Below are 14,734 nucleotides of genomic sequence, written 5' to 3'. Positions count from 1 at the left end.
TTACACCCCCTTCCTGCCCAAGCCAATTTTCAGCCTTCTGCGATGTCACTGTTTAAATGACAATTGTACTGTCATGCCAAACAGAATTTTTATCATTTTGTTCCCACAAATAGAGCTTTCATTTGGTGTTATTTGACCACCTCTGCAGTTTTTATTTTTTGCTAAACAAAAAAAGACCGAAAATTTAGAAAAAAATTGTTATACATTTCTATAAACTGATGGGCACTGATAAGGCGGGACTGATGGGCACTGATAAGGCGGCACCGATGAGGTACCACTGAAGCTGGGTCACTGATATGCGGCACTGATGAGGTGGCACCAATAAGGTGCCACTGATGTGTGGCACTGATATGCAGCACTGATGGGCATTGATAGGCTGCACTGATGGGCACTCATGGGTGGCACAATAAACAATCAGCACAGACCCCCCCCCCCTGTCAGGAGAGCAGCCGATTGACTCTCCTCTACTCGCGTCTGTCAGACGCGAGTGAGGAAAAGCTAATCAGCGGCTCTTCCTGTTTACATCGTGATCAGCTGTGATTCGACGCGGCTGATCACGTAGTAAAGAGCCTCCTTCGGACTGACACGCCACACCACCGATCGCAGCGATGCATGCCCCCCACATTCGTGCAGCAGCTGTTATCCTGCTAGACGTCATATGACGTTCAGTCAGGATAACTGAACCACAGCCCGGTCGTCATTTTGCTGAAGGCCGACCAAGATGAGGTGAGAGGCTAGAGAGCATGGAGGTAATGTGGGAGCAAGATTGTCACCTGTATTATGAATAATCTCCTCACAAAAAAGGACTTTTTATATAAGGACATGTATCAGTGGACATGCACCATTAACTTGCTGTTTAGATTTATGTGTTGGGTGTCCAGCCTTGAGACACAAGTTATTATGTATGCACCAGGATCACTTTTATTACATGTTTTAGATCATTATTTATATTGCATTTTTATTTTCTATTGCTGCTGATTTAACACAGTGTGAAGAGTGTGGCGATCGCTGGATGATTGAGGGCATCACAGAGTGATTGCTTTTAGCCTTGAGGTCACACCCATTAATGTTCAATTGGTTTATGGACTGAAATCACTTTATATTCATATTTATTTTGATGGTTATCTATTAGGAGTGATTTACTAGGTTTTACATACCACAACAGTTCACGTTGCATATTGGTTGGATTGAGTTAACTGTCAGCGCCTCACTACTCTCTAACAATTTATTTATGAATAGTCAAGGATAAGCTATTTAAGTGAAGACGGCAGGCTTGCTATACATTTTTTACCCCACACACACAGAGTGGTAGAGCAAGACATACAGTACAGACCAAAAGTTTGGACACACCTTCTCATTCAAAGAGTTTTCTTTATTTTCATGACTATGAAAATTGTAGATTCACACTGAAGGCATCAAAACTATGAATGAACACATGTGGAATTATACATAACAAAAAAGTGTGAAACAACTGAAAATATATTTCATATTCTAGGTTCTTCAAAGTAGCCACCTTTTGCTTTGATTACTGCTTGGCACACTCTTGGCATTCTCAAGAGGTAGTCACCTGGCGCAGCACCCCATCACTCTCCTTCTTGGTCAAATAGCCCTTACACAGCCTGGAGGTGTGTTTGGGGTCATTGTCCTGTTGAAAAATAAATGATGGTCCAACTAAACGCAAACCGGATGGAATAGCATGCCGCTGCAAGATGCTATGGTAGCCATGCTGGTTCAGTATGCCTTCAATTTTGATTAAATCCCCAACAGTGTCACCAGCAAAGCACCCCCACACCATCACACCTCCTCCTCCATGCTTCACGGTGGGAACCAGGCATGTAGAGTCCATCCGTTCACCTTTTCTGCGTCGCACAAAGACACGGGGGTTGGAACCAAAGATCTCAAGTTTGGACTCATCAGACCAAAGCACAGATTTCCACTGGTCTAATGTCCATCCCTTGTGTTCTTTAGCCCAAACAAGTCTCTTCTGCTTGTTGCCTTTCTTTAGCAGTGGTTTCCTAGCAGATATTCTACCATGAAGGCCTGATTCACACAGTCTCCTCTTAACAGTTCTAGAGATGTGTCTGCTGCAAAAGGTGGCGAACCTAGAATATGAAATATATTTTCAGTTGTTTCACACTTTTTTGTTATGTATAATTCCACATGTGTTAATTCATAGTTTTGATCCCTTCAGTGTGAATCTACAATTTTCATAGTCATGAAAATAAAGAAAACTCTTTGAATGAGAAGGTGTGTCCAAACTTTTAGGCTGTACTGTAAGTCGCGCCTGCAAATGTAAACAGTGTTTAAATCACACATGCGAGATTTAAACACTGTTTACATTTGCAGGCATACCGCCATGATTGTCAGAGCGAGAACAATAACTCTAGCCCAGACTTCCTCTGTAACTCTAAACTGGTAACCTGTAGAAAAAAAGCGTCGCCTATGGAGATTTTTAAGTACTGTAGTTTGTCGCTATTCCACAAGCGTGCGCAATTTTAAAGCATAACATGTTACGTATCAATTTACTCGGCGCAACATCCTCTTTCACATTATATTAAAAAAATCACTAACTTTACTGTTTGTTTATTTATTTATTTTTTATTTATGAAAGTGTACCGTATTTTCCGGCGTATAAGACGACTTTTTGGATGCAAAAAAATGCATCCAAAGTCGGGGGTCGTCTTATACGCCGGGTACGGTCTCCGTGCAGCTGCGATCGTTCATGATTTCAAAGCCGCGCCGTCTTCTCAGATTGTCCTGTGATAGGCGGAACACAAATCTTCCCAGCAGCGCCTCTGTTCTGTGTTCCGCCTATCACGGATGCCTTCTCATCCTCGGACGAGATGAGAAGGCATCCGTGATTGGCGGAACACAGAACAGAGGCGCTACTGGGAAAATGTGTGTTCCGCCAATCACAGGACACGCTGAGAAGACGGCGCGGCTTTGAAATCATGGACGCTCGCAGCAGACGGAGACTGTCACCGGCCTGAAAAACGTGAGTGATGGCACAGTGGGGGGGGGGGGGAGTGGGGGCAAGTGATGGCACTGTGTGGGCAAGTGATGGCACTGTGTGGGCAAGTAATGTGATGGCACTGTGTGGGCAAGTAATGTGATGGCACTGTGGGGGCATGTTATGTGATGGCACTGTGGGGGCATGTAATGTGATGGCACAGTGGGGCCATGTAATGTGATGGCACAGTGGGGCCATGTAATGTGATGGCACAGTGGGGGCATGTAATGTGATGGCACAGTGGGGGCATGTAATGTGATGGCACAGTGGGGGCATGGAATGTGATGGCACTGTGGGGGCATGTAATGTGATGGCACAGTGGGGGCATGTAATGGCACAGTGGGGGCATGTAATGGCACAGTGAGGCATGTAATGGCATAGAGAGGCTTGAAAAAAGCCTGTTTCTGTCAGCGGTTGTTTCTGTCAGCGGTTGTTTCTGTCAGCGGTTGTTCTGGCTAAACCTCAGCTTCCAGAAAGACTAGTAGGAAGGGGGTAGTCTTATACGGCGAGTATATCCAAAACCAAAATTTTTCCTGGGAAAATAGGGGGTCGTCTTATACGCCGAGTCGTCTTATACGCCGGAAAATATGGTATTTCTTAAAAAAAAAAAATGCATTTGAAAGACCGCTGTGCAAATACAGTGGGACATAAAATATTGCAACGACCGCCATTTTATTCTCTAGGGTCTCTGCTAAAAAATGTATATGTAATGTTTGGGGTTTCTAAGTAATTTTCTAGCAAAAAAATACAGATTTTAACTTGTAAGCAACAAATGTGACAAAAAGGCTTAGGCATGAAGGAGTTAAAGTACCAAAAAGCAGCAAATAAGAGAGTTTTGTTGTTAGGGTTTACATACACGTAAAGTTGTTTGCTATTATAGCTGAACAGCTGCAGTTATATCATGCTCAGCGCCAAAATATTTTCAGTGAAGAAACCGTATGCCATTTGTGGCCTTCAGGCTCAGAAAGCCATAGCTCCACAATCTGTTATAAGCTTTACTGGCAGCAGCTGGATTCATTGCCAAAAAAGCCATGCAGAATCAGAGAAATCCCTTCATGTTGCTGCTCCTGTACACTGTAAATATTGGGTTACATTGCTAGAATAGCAGGCAGGTGATGAGGACAAGAATGTGAAATGTCTGAAAAACTCTTGTTTACGTTTCCTTTCATTGCAGGTCTCCAGTTATGGCCGGTGGATTATTCGCTGTAGACAGAAAATGGTTCTGGGAACTTGGAGGGTACGATCCTGGGTTGGAGATCTGGGGAGGAGAGCAGTATGAGATCTCATTCAAGGTCAGTATCCAGATTACTTTTGTTTATTGTACCGTAAAACCTTGGTTTGAGAGTAACTTGGTTTGAGAGCGTTTTGCAAGACAGGCAAAATGTTTTAATACATTTTGCCTTGATATACAAGCGATGTCTTGATATAAGAGTAGCGTCATGTCACAACTGAGGATAAAAGAGAAGAGAGGAGCCTCTAAGTGTAGCAATATGGTTACATTTAATGAAGGTACAACCTTTAGCAACTTATTGCTACACTTAGAGGTGCCTCTCTTCTTCTTTATACCCTGTAAAAAAAATGCTTTGATATACAAGTGCTTTGGATTACAAGCATGTTTCTTGAATGAATTATGCTCGCAAACCAAGGTTTTATTGTATTTATTTTTTCTGTTAAACATCCTTGGGAATATTCTGTGTGCCTGTACACTGAGATTTTCATAAATGATGCAGTATAATTAAACTCGTGACTTATAAACTAGCTGTTACTCTGTTTAAAAAAATCATTGATAGATTTTATTTTTTCATAGAGAAGAATGCAGTTTTAAAAAAAAAAGGGTATCCTTACCCCAAAAAGTATTTTTCTATTTTGAGCGAAATGAGGCAGAATTTGATCCCCACTCTTTAGAGCTCTCCTTCTATACAGCAATGCATCACCTTTTTAGCCAAACCTTCTTTGTCATCATCTACGGTGAGATCTCCTTTTGTACTTTTGGAAAAATCCACCAGGATGCAGAAAGACCATAACGGGCGTCTTCTATTTGACTGTTCATTAAAATATATTAAGAATTAATTTAGGCTTGTGAACCAAGTATCTCAGACAGGGATGTGGGGCAACAGATATCATTGTAAGGGGCCCGAGCTTCTGGAGGGGCCCAACCTGGCCAAGAGAAGGCAGGAGCAAAGGGAAGCCATGTTGTGCACTAAAGAAACGATCTTGACTGCTCTGTGTAATTGAGCTCAGAGATTAAACTCTGTACTGCCACCTCTGGCTACTATGTGCATTTGCACCCATCATGTGAGCTGCCTGTACTGTGTTATGTACTGTGATCGGCTGCAGCTCTTCTGTATCTCAGCAACAGGCCAGCTTTGTAGAAACAAGAGCTGGGACTAGGTAGGAAGGCCTCCTTTACAAATAAGGGCTCTGAAGAAAAGTGAGGGGGGCTGTTTGTGTACAGGGAGGGGCCAGAGCTTTGTGTGTTTACAGATGTGTATATGTGGGGGCTTACATATATACAGGAGTGGGGGACTGACATGTATACAGTAATGGGGGGGCTGACATATATACAGGAGTGAGGGGGTCTGACAAATATACAGAAGTGATGCCATAATGTGCTAGTATGCATTGAATACTAGCACATAATGAAAGACTTACCTGGAAACAAAGCTCTCCAGGGGACACGCATTCACCGCTGCCAGAGTTGCTTAAATGGCCACGCTGCAATGATGTCACTCATTGCGCGGCCAAGAGTCTTGGCCGCCACACACAGCTCTGAAGTAACAACACGGGTTTGCTGTTACTTCAGAGCACATACACCAATGACTTCACCGGCTGTTACCCACTGGAATATCTCCTAAACGGTGCACAGATAGTAACCCACGTTTAAAACGTCCGTTTTGCCACGTACATGCCGCATTTATTTTTTCGTTTTTTGCCCAACACTGTCATGTAGGGGTGGGAAGAGTCCTCACTCCCAAACCAATGCAAATCTGATTCATATGAATGTGTATGTTGTTGGACATTTGTACCGTATGTAAGGTAATCCTTGTTTTAATAAACAAAACAAAAAACTCAGCTTGTCTGGCACTGATATAAACTGTTTTCAACTCTAGTTGGCAAGAGCAGAGCTTTGCCAAGGTGTAAGTAGCATTAGTGCAGATTTTTTAACCCACCATGACACGTGGGAAAAGTAGTCCAAATTTTGTTTGAATACCTTGTTGGTTCATGGCACCCCAACCTCCAGGAAATGTCACCCAATATTTCATTGCGCTCAGGCCCCGTACACACGTCCGAGGAACTCGACGGGCAAAACACATCGTTTTGCTCGTTAAGTTCCTTGTGAAGCCGCCGAGGATCTTGGCGAGCCAAGTTTCCTCATTGACTAACGAGGAAATAGAGAACATGTTCTCTATTTGGCCCGACGAGATTCTCGTCGGCTTCCCCAGCCAAAAGTGTACACACCACCGGGTTTCTCGGCAGAATACGGCTCCGATCGAGTTTCTGGCTGAATTCTGCCGAGAAACTCGGTCGTGTGTACGGGGCCTTAGGGAGACAGTCAGAGGCTGTTATGCTGGAGTTGTGCAATGATACATGAATACCCGACCGTGCGCCACATCTTTTATGCCACTGCGTCTTTGTGAGCATGGTGGTTTGTTGGCCCCAGTCGGAGGACACAGCAGATTCATACATGAGGAACTTTAAGTCACAGATAATTTTCATATGCTGAAGGGTTTCATGAAACGGCACAACAAATACATATTGTTCCCTTCACAGCCACGCTCCCAAATTCTTCTGACACCTATGAAATCAGCTTTCAGCAGCACAGTCCCATTTACCAGATAGAGTTACTGACTGCACCCCTTGTAATTAGTCACCCGCTATGAGCCCCTTTGACAGGGTGGGTACAAGTCACACAGAAACAGCTCCGTTTATTGTCCTGAAATTAAGATAAAGTGGTGCAGTCATCTGTAGCTGATAGATTAATAACTGTGCTGGAATCACACGCACAGAAGGGCTGGCTGTTAGGAGGGGGCGGATGGGAACTGGGAAATGAGCGATGGTTGGGCTATGGGGGCTAACTAAGCTTATTTATTTTCATGCTGCGCTGACAGTGCTGCACAGAGCAGAGAATATATAGAGATATGGGTGATATACAGGGAAGAAAACATGCAGCTGCCAAGCATTTAGATGGTTTGCCATGTTACATGATGGTACAGCTTGGTTAAAATAGCGAGCAGCAGGTCCCAGCAGGTTTAGGGTACTGTTGTGATTGCTGGACTGCATTTTTCCCTGATGTCTATGAGCATCTTCCATTTTCACTCTACCATAAAACAAAGCAATTACTTTATCTGTATCTTGTAAAAAGGGCTGCAAATAGCAGTCACTATAAAAGTCCTGGATCTGTACCATTATGCAGATGTTTGCCATGCTACTTTGCTGTGCAGCTTTTGGCTCTAGTTAAACTGTGTTAGACCAAATCACAAAAATTAAAAGAGAAGTAAGGGATTTTTTTTTACAGTTTCATACTTACCTAGGCACGTCTACACTGAGAACCAAGCAATCGTTCACCACAGATGGCTTGGTTCTAATAGCTCCCCGAACAGAGAGCTGCTGACTGTCAATGAGCAGCTCTTCGCTCTGCTCCTCCTCTCTCACTGGAGTGCTGAGCTGTGGAGGGGCGGGGAGCAGCTATCTCAGGCTCTCAGCAACTTGCTAAAAGGCTGAGCTGGAGGGCAGTTCAGGCACCTGGCGGATCCAGACTCCCATTGTCATGATGACGCGGTGCCTGGACTGATTTCTGTGATGTCAGCAGAGAGCGGACTTCGGACCGCTCTCTGTTGAATATGGATAACAGGAGTGCAAAACTAATTGCCATATAGCTTCTCCTTTAAAGCGGGGGTTCACCCGAAAAACAATTTTTTAACATTAGATTGAGGCTAATTACGGGAAGCACAATCGGGTGTTTTTTTTTTAAATCAATGCAGTACTTACCGTTTTAGAGATAGATGTTCTCTGCCGCTTCCGGGTATGGTCTGTAGGACTGGGCGTTCCTATTTGATTGACAGCCTTCCGACCGTCGCATACAGCGCGTCACGAGTTGCCGAAAGTAGCCGAACGTCGATGCGCAGGCGCTGTATAGAGCCGCACCGATGTTCGGCTTCTTTCGGCAACTCGTGACGCGCTGTATGCGACGGTCGGAAGGCTGTCAATCAGCTGAACCCCCGCTTTAACTCCCAAATAATGAAGTACACAAATAAAATATATATATATGGAAATTGTTCTACCTGTCAAAGGATTTCTGTCAACTCATTCTTAAGATTTATAAACAAAGGAGAGAAGGATATGGGAATCCCACCTATTTATCAAATATGTAGTACTCACCGATATTGTCGGGGGGTGCAATCAAAAATATAATGTACCAAGAGAGAAAAAAACAAAAAAAGAAAAATGACTGCTGCACACCCTTAAGAGTTATTACTACGTTTTATTAAATATCAGAAAATAGAGCATAAAAGGCATTAAAAACACACAGGTAACCAATAATGGTATAGTACCCTAGAAGTGACCTGAGAATACACTCACAAAAACGAGACGGCAAAAATCAGTGAAAAATTGAAAACTGGAGCTCGATCATCCAATAAGGAGATCTAAGTCCATAACTCACCCATTCACCCTCCACACAACACAAAGAGACCCCCCACCCCAAGCACATATAAAACCCCCACTGCTATCAATAATCCTAAAGATTATTTGCTTTAGGATTATTGATAGCAGTGGGGGTTTTATATGTGCTTGGGGTGGGGGGTCTCTTTGTGTTGTGTGGAGGGTGAATGGGTGAGTTATGGACTTAGATCTCCTTATTGGATGATCGAGCTCCAGTTTTCAATTTTTCAATTTGTCACTGATTTTTGCCGTCTCGTTTTTGTGAGTGTATTCTCAGGTCACTTCTAGGGTACTATACCATTATTGGTTACCTGCGTGTTTTTAATGCCTTTTATGCTCTATTTTCTGATATTTAATAAAACGTAGTAATAACTCTTAAGGGTGTGCAGCAGTCATTTTTCTTTTTTTGTTTTTTTCTCTCTTGGTTCATTCTTAAGATTTACAGTGCATTCATAAAGTATTCAGCGCCTTCACTTTTTTTAATTATGTTATAATGTTTAAATTCATATTTTTTTTCTCATTAATCTACACTTAATACCCCATAATGACGAAGTGAAAACAGCATTTAAGGAAAGGTCTATGAATGTAATAAAAATAAATAACCAAAATATCACATTGGCAGCAGTATTCAGACCCTTTGCGCCAACACTTGAAATTTAGTTTAGGTGCCTCCCATGTCTCTCGGTCATTGCTGAGATGTTTTTACACTTGATTGGAGTCCACCTGTGGTAAATTAAAACTGATTGGACATGATTTGGAAAGGCACAGACCTCTCTATAAAAGGCCGAACAGCTGACAATGCAAACTGTATCAGAGCAAAAGCCATGAGGTCAAAGGAACAGACTGCAGAGCTTCAAAAACAGGATTCTTGCAAGGCACAGATCTGGTGAAGGCTACAAAACATTTCTGCTGCACTGAAGGTTCCCAAGAGCACAGTGGCCCCCATAATTCTCTCTTTGGCACAGTCAGGGCTCTTCCAAGAGCTGGTTGTCTGGCCAAACTGAGCAATCGGGGGAGTAGAGTCTTAGTATGAGAGGTGTCCTAGAACATGATGGTCTTTATCTAATCTCCTTTATGGAGATGAGATAAAGTTCCAGAAGGATAACCATCACAGCAGCCCTCTCCTGACTGCAAAGCATATAAAAGCCCACTTGTAGTTTGCAAAAAAGGACTTTGAAGGACTGATTGTGAGGAACAAGATTCTCTGGTCTGGTAAAACCCAGATTCAACTGTTTGGCCTAAATGTTAAACATTATATTTGAAGGATATCAGGCCCTGCTCATTGCCTGCCCAATACCATCCCAACAGTGAAGCATGGTGGTGGAAGCCTCATGCTGTGGGGCTGTCTTTCAGCAGCAGGGACTGGAAGACTGGTCAGCACTCAGGACCTCAGACTGGGCCACAACAATCCTAAGCACACAGCCAAGACAACACAGAAGTGGCTTAGGGATAACTCTGTGAATGTCCTAGAGTGGCACAGCCAGAGCCCCGACTTGAACCCTATTGAATATCTCTTGAGAGACCTGAAAATGGCTTTGCACCGACAGTCCCCATTCAACCTGACTGAGCTTGAAAGGGTTTGCAAAGTAAAATTGCAGAATGGCAGAAAATTCCCCAATCCAGGTGTGCAAAGCTTGTCAAATCATACCCAAAAAAACTGGAGGCTGTAAATGCTGTCAAAGGTGATTCAGCAAAGTACTGGGTAATGGGTCTGAGACCTTAAGTACAAGTTATATTTTATTTTTTTATTTTTAATAAATTCACCAACATTTCTAAAATCTGCTTTCACAGTTTTTCACAAAATTGAAAAAAGTGAAGTGAATATTTTATAAATGCACTGTACACAGTCATGCTGTACAGCACAGCCAGGTGGAAGACGCCACTTTGTTACAATTTAATCCCCTCTGTACAATAAAAGTAACCCACTTCCCACCCCTATTTAACTGATCACTGGCTAAAAAAAATTATGCCAGATCATATCCAAAAGTCCCTTTTACTTTAAAGCCACTGTCATGTGACAATCGGGTCCAGAATCTTCACTTCTGGTGGTCTGTCGCTGTCTGAATGACATAAATACTTCCAATAGGCTGTCTAGTGGTGCGGTCCTCTTAGGATGCAGAAGAAGATGTCAGCGGATGAAATTGTAGGGGATCGGTGATCTTTGTATTTAGTGGGGCTTTGATGAATACAAAGGTGTCGCCTCCCTGTTCCCAGCCTGCTTACTGGGCAGTGAAGGACCTCTATTACAGCAACTAATTACATGTAGAAAATAGCGGGGACAAGATGTAGAAAGTGCATGGGCTGGAAGCAATGTGCTAACCATACTGCTGCCTGCCTTCAGAAAGCAAAGCGTGGAATTAAGCATAATTAAAACATGAAACCTCCCAAACCCCCTACTGTCCTTTCCAGTTCTGTTTTCTGGAGCTCTCCACTTAAGGACCCATGTACATATACGTCCTGTATTTAAAGATGGATATCTCGGTAACGGCTGCTGCCACAACCGAGATATCCATCTTTTCTTTGAGCGGTCCTGTAAACGATAACGGTGGTCTCTGCGGCGGATTCACCGCGAGATCACCGTTAACGGCGGAGGGAGAGGGGCCCACCTCCTGCCGCTCTCCCATGCCCTCCGCCGCTTACCGGAGCCGTCGGCAGCGGCAGAGGCGATCGGGTGCTGTCTCCTGCTTGCTGTGGATGTGAGTGAGGGCAAGATGGCCCCCACCGGTCCCCATAGCAGGGCGGAAGTGATGTCAAAACGTCACTTCTGCCCATGCTTCTTAAAGCAATATTTTCTTGTTGTCATTTTTTCAAATGACAATTTTTTTTAATTTCTTTTGAATTTAAGTCGAAATATGAGATCTGAGGACTTTTTTACCCCAAATCTCATATTTAAGAGGACCTGTCATGCTTTTTTCTATTACAAGGGATGTTTCCATTCCTTGTAATAGGAATAAAAGTGATCAATTTTTTTTTTATTTATTTTTTTTAAAAATAAATGAGAAAACAAAAAAATTATTTTTTAAAGCGGCCCGTCCCGACGAGCTTGCACGCAGAAGCGAACGCATATGTGAGTAGCACCCGCATATGAAAACGGTGTTCAAACCACACAAGTGAGTTATCACCGCGATCGTTAGAGTGAGAGCAATAATTCTAGCCCTAGACCTCCTCTGTAGCTCAAAAGATGCAACCTATAGAATTTTTTAAACGTCGCCTATAGAGATTTTTAAGGGTAAAAGTTTGACGCCATTCCACGAGTGGGCGCAATTTTGAAGCGTGACATGTTGGGTATCATTTTACTCAGCGTAACATTATCTTTCACAATATATAAAAAAAATTGGGCTAACTTTACTGTTGTCTTATTTTTTAATTCAAAAAAGTGATTTTTTTCAAAAAAAGTGCGCTTGTAAGACCGCTGCGCAAATACGGTGTGACAAAAAGTATTGCAATGACCGCCATTTTATTCTCTAGGGTGTTAGAAAAAAAAAAATATATATATATATATATATATATATATATATATAATGTTTGGGGGTTTTAAGTAATTTTCTAGCAAAAAAAAATGTTTTAGTCTTGTAAACGCCAAATCTGAAAAACAGCCAAGGTCCTTAAGTGGTTAATGTGGACATTGACAGACTCCTCAGTAACATGCTACTTTATTAGAGAACTCCTGCATGTCCAAACGCTCAATACAAGATGATATATACCAATTGTTATAGGAAATGTTACACTTATATCTGTGAAATTTAATACAAGCTATTTTATATGGAATGACTTGTAGCTTAGTTTTACAAGCCCTTTAATGTCCGCGTCTGAAAACCCTTGATACTTATTAAAACAGCCACACGCTGCGAGAAACTGCTGTTTTACTTGATGCCGTCTCATGGGAGGGAGTTTGTTGTAAAGTGTTACATAATGATTGTTTAAGTGTAATTAAAACTTGCTAGTTCAGAATGTATTTATCTTGTAATGACCCATTTTTTTCCCATCTTGATACCAAGAGGCACAGAGCATGCATAAATTATAGGGCTTCGGTCATGTAAATCCAGATGACTTTCAGCAAGCCCTTCGTTTTGAACTTGGCGCACTTAAAATATAAAGAAAGCATGCAGTGCTTGGCAAGAGAGTCAAGAGACAGCAAATTATTTTCTATTTTCTCATATTTCAGAATAATCCTAGGTCAGCATGTGAAGATTAAAGGGAAAGTTCATGAAAAAGTAATATGTTGGTTATATGTGCAGTCTAGTGTGCTCAATCGCTCTCTGGCTTTATAGATTTTGGGAACGCCAATGGTGCAATCTTCTTGGGGTTTTGAGGTGCTCCTCCATAAAATAAAATAGACCAAAGATCTGGGACCCATTAGTTAATTGCATTGGCAGGTGTACAGTCCTGGGAATGCAAATGCAGAGATTTCATCATCTCCAATGTTGTAAGAAATTGTTAGGTGGCTTAAAGTGGATGTAAACCTACTCTCATCCTTTCTAAACTACTGCCATAGTGCTGATCTATAAGGATATAGATGCCTCCTGCATGTATCCTTACCTGTCAAATGTCTCCCCTCTGTCTGTTATAAGAACTGAAAAACTGCAGATTCTGTGGGTGGATCTGTTGTCTGGAGCTCGGTGGGTGGAGTCGTGATGTCAGTAGACTCGCCGCCCTCCTCTATACTCCCCTTGTCAACATGCATTTTTTCCTGTGTTTTCCTTACACTAGATTCTGCTATGATCACTAACATCCAGTCAAAATGCAGAAAAGTAACCACATGACTTCAGAAAAGGATTGGGGGTGGGAATTAATAAATAATGCCTGTCTCCAGGCTAGTGCATGAGATATGTAAATAACCTGTCACTCACAGCAAGGGGGCGGAACGGACTAAGGTTTTTCTCTGTAAGTCCGTTTTATTTCACTGAACAATAAAATAGGATTGCTCAGAGCTGGATTAACTTTTTGTGGCAAGACTGGGCACAGATGATAGGAAATATTTTACTATGCATTGTGACATAAAAAAAAAAAAATTGGGTTTACATCCACTTTAACTCTTCAGCGTCTAAAAAAAAAATGCAAGTTTTGAACAAAAGCATGTTTATAGCCAAACCTTTTTAGAGTTGTATATGGAAGGGAATGGTTAAAACCTGTCGGGTTACTTATTTTTTTTTTTAAATAAGAGGAAATCTGTCCAAATCTTCTCTTCGCACTCTCCACTACAGTGGTCTTCATTTGAAGATTTCTCCTCACCTTCTGTTCCATTGACAATTGTAAAATGTTGGCTGTTTCATTACTTTCTGGCACAATGAAGTGGTCACCGGGACACATTAAAGATAAATCACGCCAGCAGGGACATAGACTGCCATAAAACCAGAAAGGAGTTTCACCCCCTTACCACTCTATTCAAAACAAGTGAAATGGCATATGCTGAAACCTTGGGAACGTGGCAGCCGTACTGGATGTCTGGATGGGGCACGACAAGCATAGTTATGTGCTTTACTCCCAGCCAGTTCTACAAGGAAATCCTTGGAGATATCTATGGCTTCAATGACTTAATCCAAATGTTAGGTTTCAGTCGTCTGCTTATTTGCCTTTCCAGTTTTATCAACTGGGGCAAAGCTGTAACTAGTTGGTGTTCTTTGCTATTAGAAATGAGAAGCAAGCCCACTTTTTGTTTTTTTGTTTTATTTTGGGATGATAAAGTTTGGGATGGGTAGAACCTCTGTAAAGGTTTATCTGAGTCCTCATTGTGTAGATTTAGACTCGCTTACTACCGTATTTGCCGGCGTATAAGACGACTGGGCGTATAAGACGACCCCCTAATTTTCCAGCCAAAATGTTGGTTTTGGGATATACTCACCGTATAAGACTACCCCCTTCCTACGAGTCATGCCTCGCCTCACGGTGCCACCATTACATGGCAGACTGTGCCCCATTACATGGCAGACTGTGCCCCATTACATGCCAGACTGTGCCCCATTACATGCCAGACTGTGCCCCATTACATTACATTACCCCTCCATTGTGCTGTTCTCCCCGTCCGTGCTCCACTCTGTGTCCCCCCTCGCTGTGCCCTTACCT

The 14,734-nt window shown here is 42.5% G+C and overlaps 1 protein-coding gene across 1 annotated transcript in view; it reads left to right on the top strand.

Moving 5' to 3' along the window:
• The window catches only part of GALNT10 (polypeptide N-acetylgalactosaminyltransferase 10), a 344,668-nt gene that overhangs the window by 317,317 nt on the left and 12,617 nt on the right, over nucleotides 1–14,734 (top strand). The window contains exon 7 of the mRNA XM_040345098.1: nucleotides 4,185–4,302. Coding sequence (XP_040201032.1) covers nucleotides 4,185–4,302 — 118 coding nt within the window. The remainder of the gene's footprint in view (nucleotides 1–4,184; nucleotides 4,303–14,734) is intronic.

The sequence above is a fragment of the Rana temporaria genome, chromosome 3, assembly GCF_905171775.1.
Source record: "Rana temporaria chromosome 3, aRanTem1.1, whole genome shotgun sequence".
NCBI classification, from domain to species: domain Eukaryota; kingdom Metazoa; phylum Chordata; class Amphibia; order Anura; family Ranidae; genus Rana; species Rana temporaria.
Note: the sequence above shows the minus strand (reverse complement) of the source record. Positions and strands in the feature narration are given on the sequence as shown.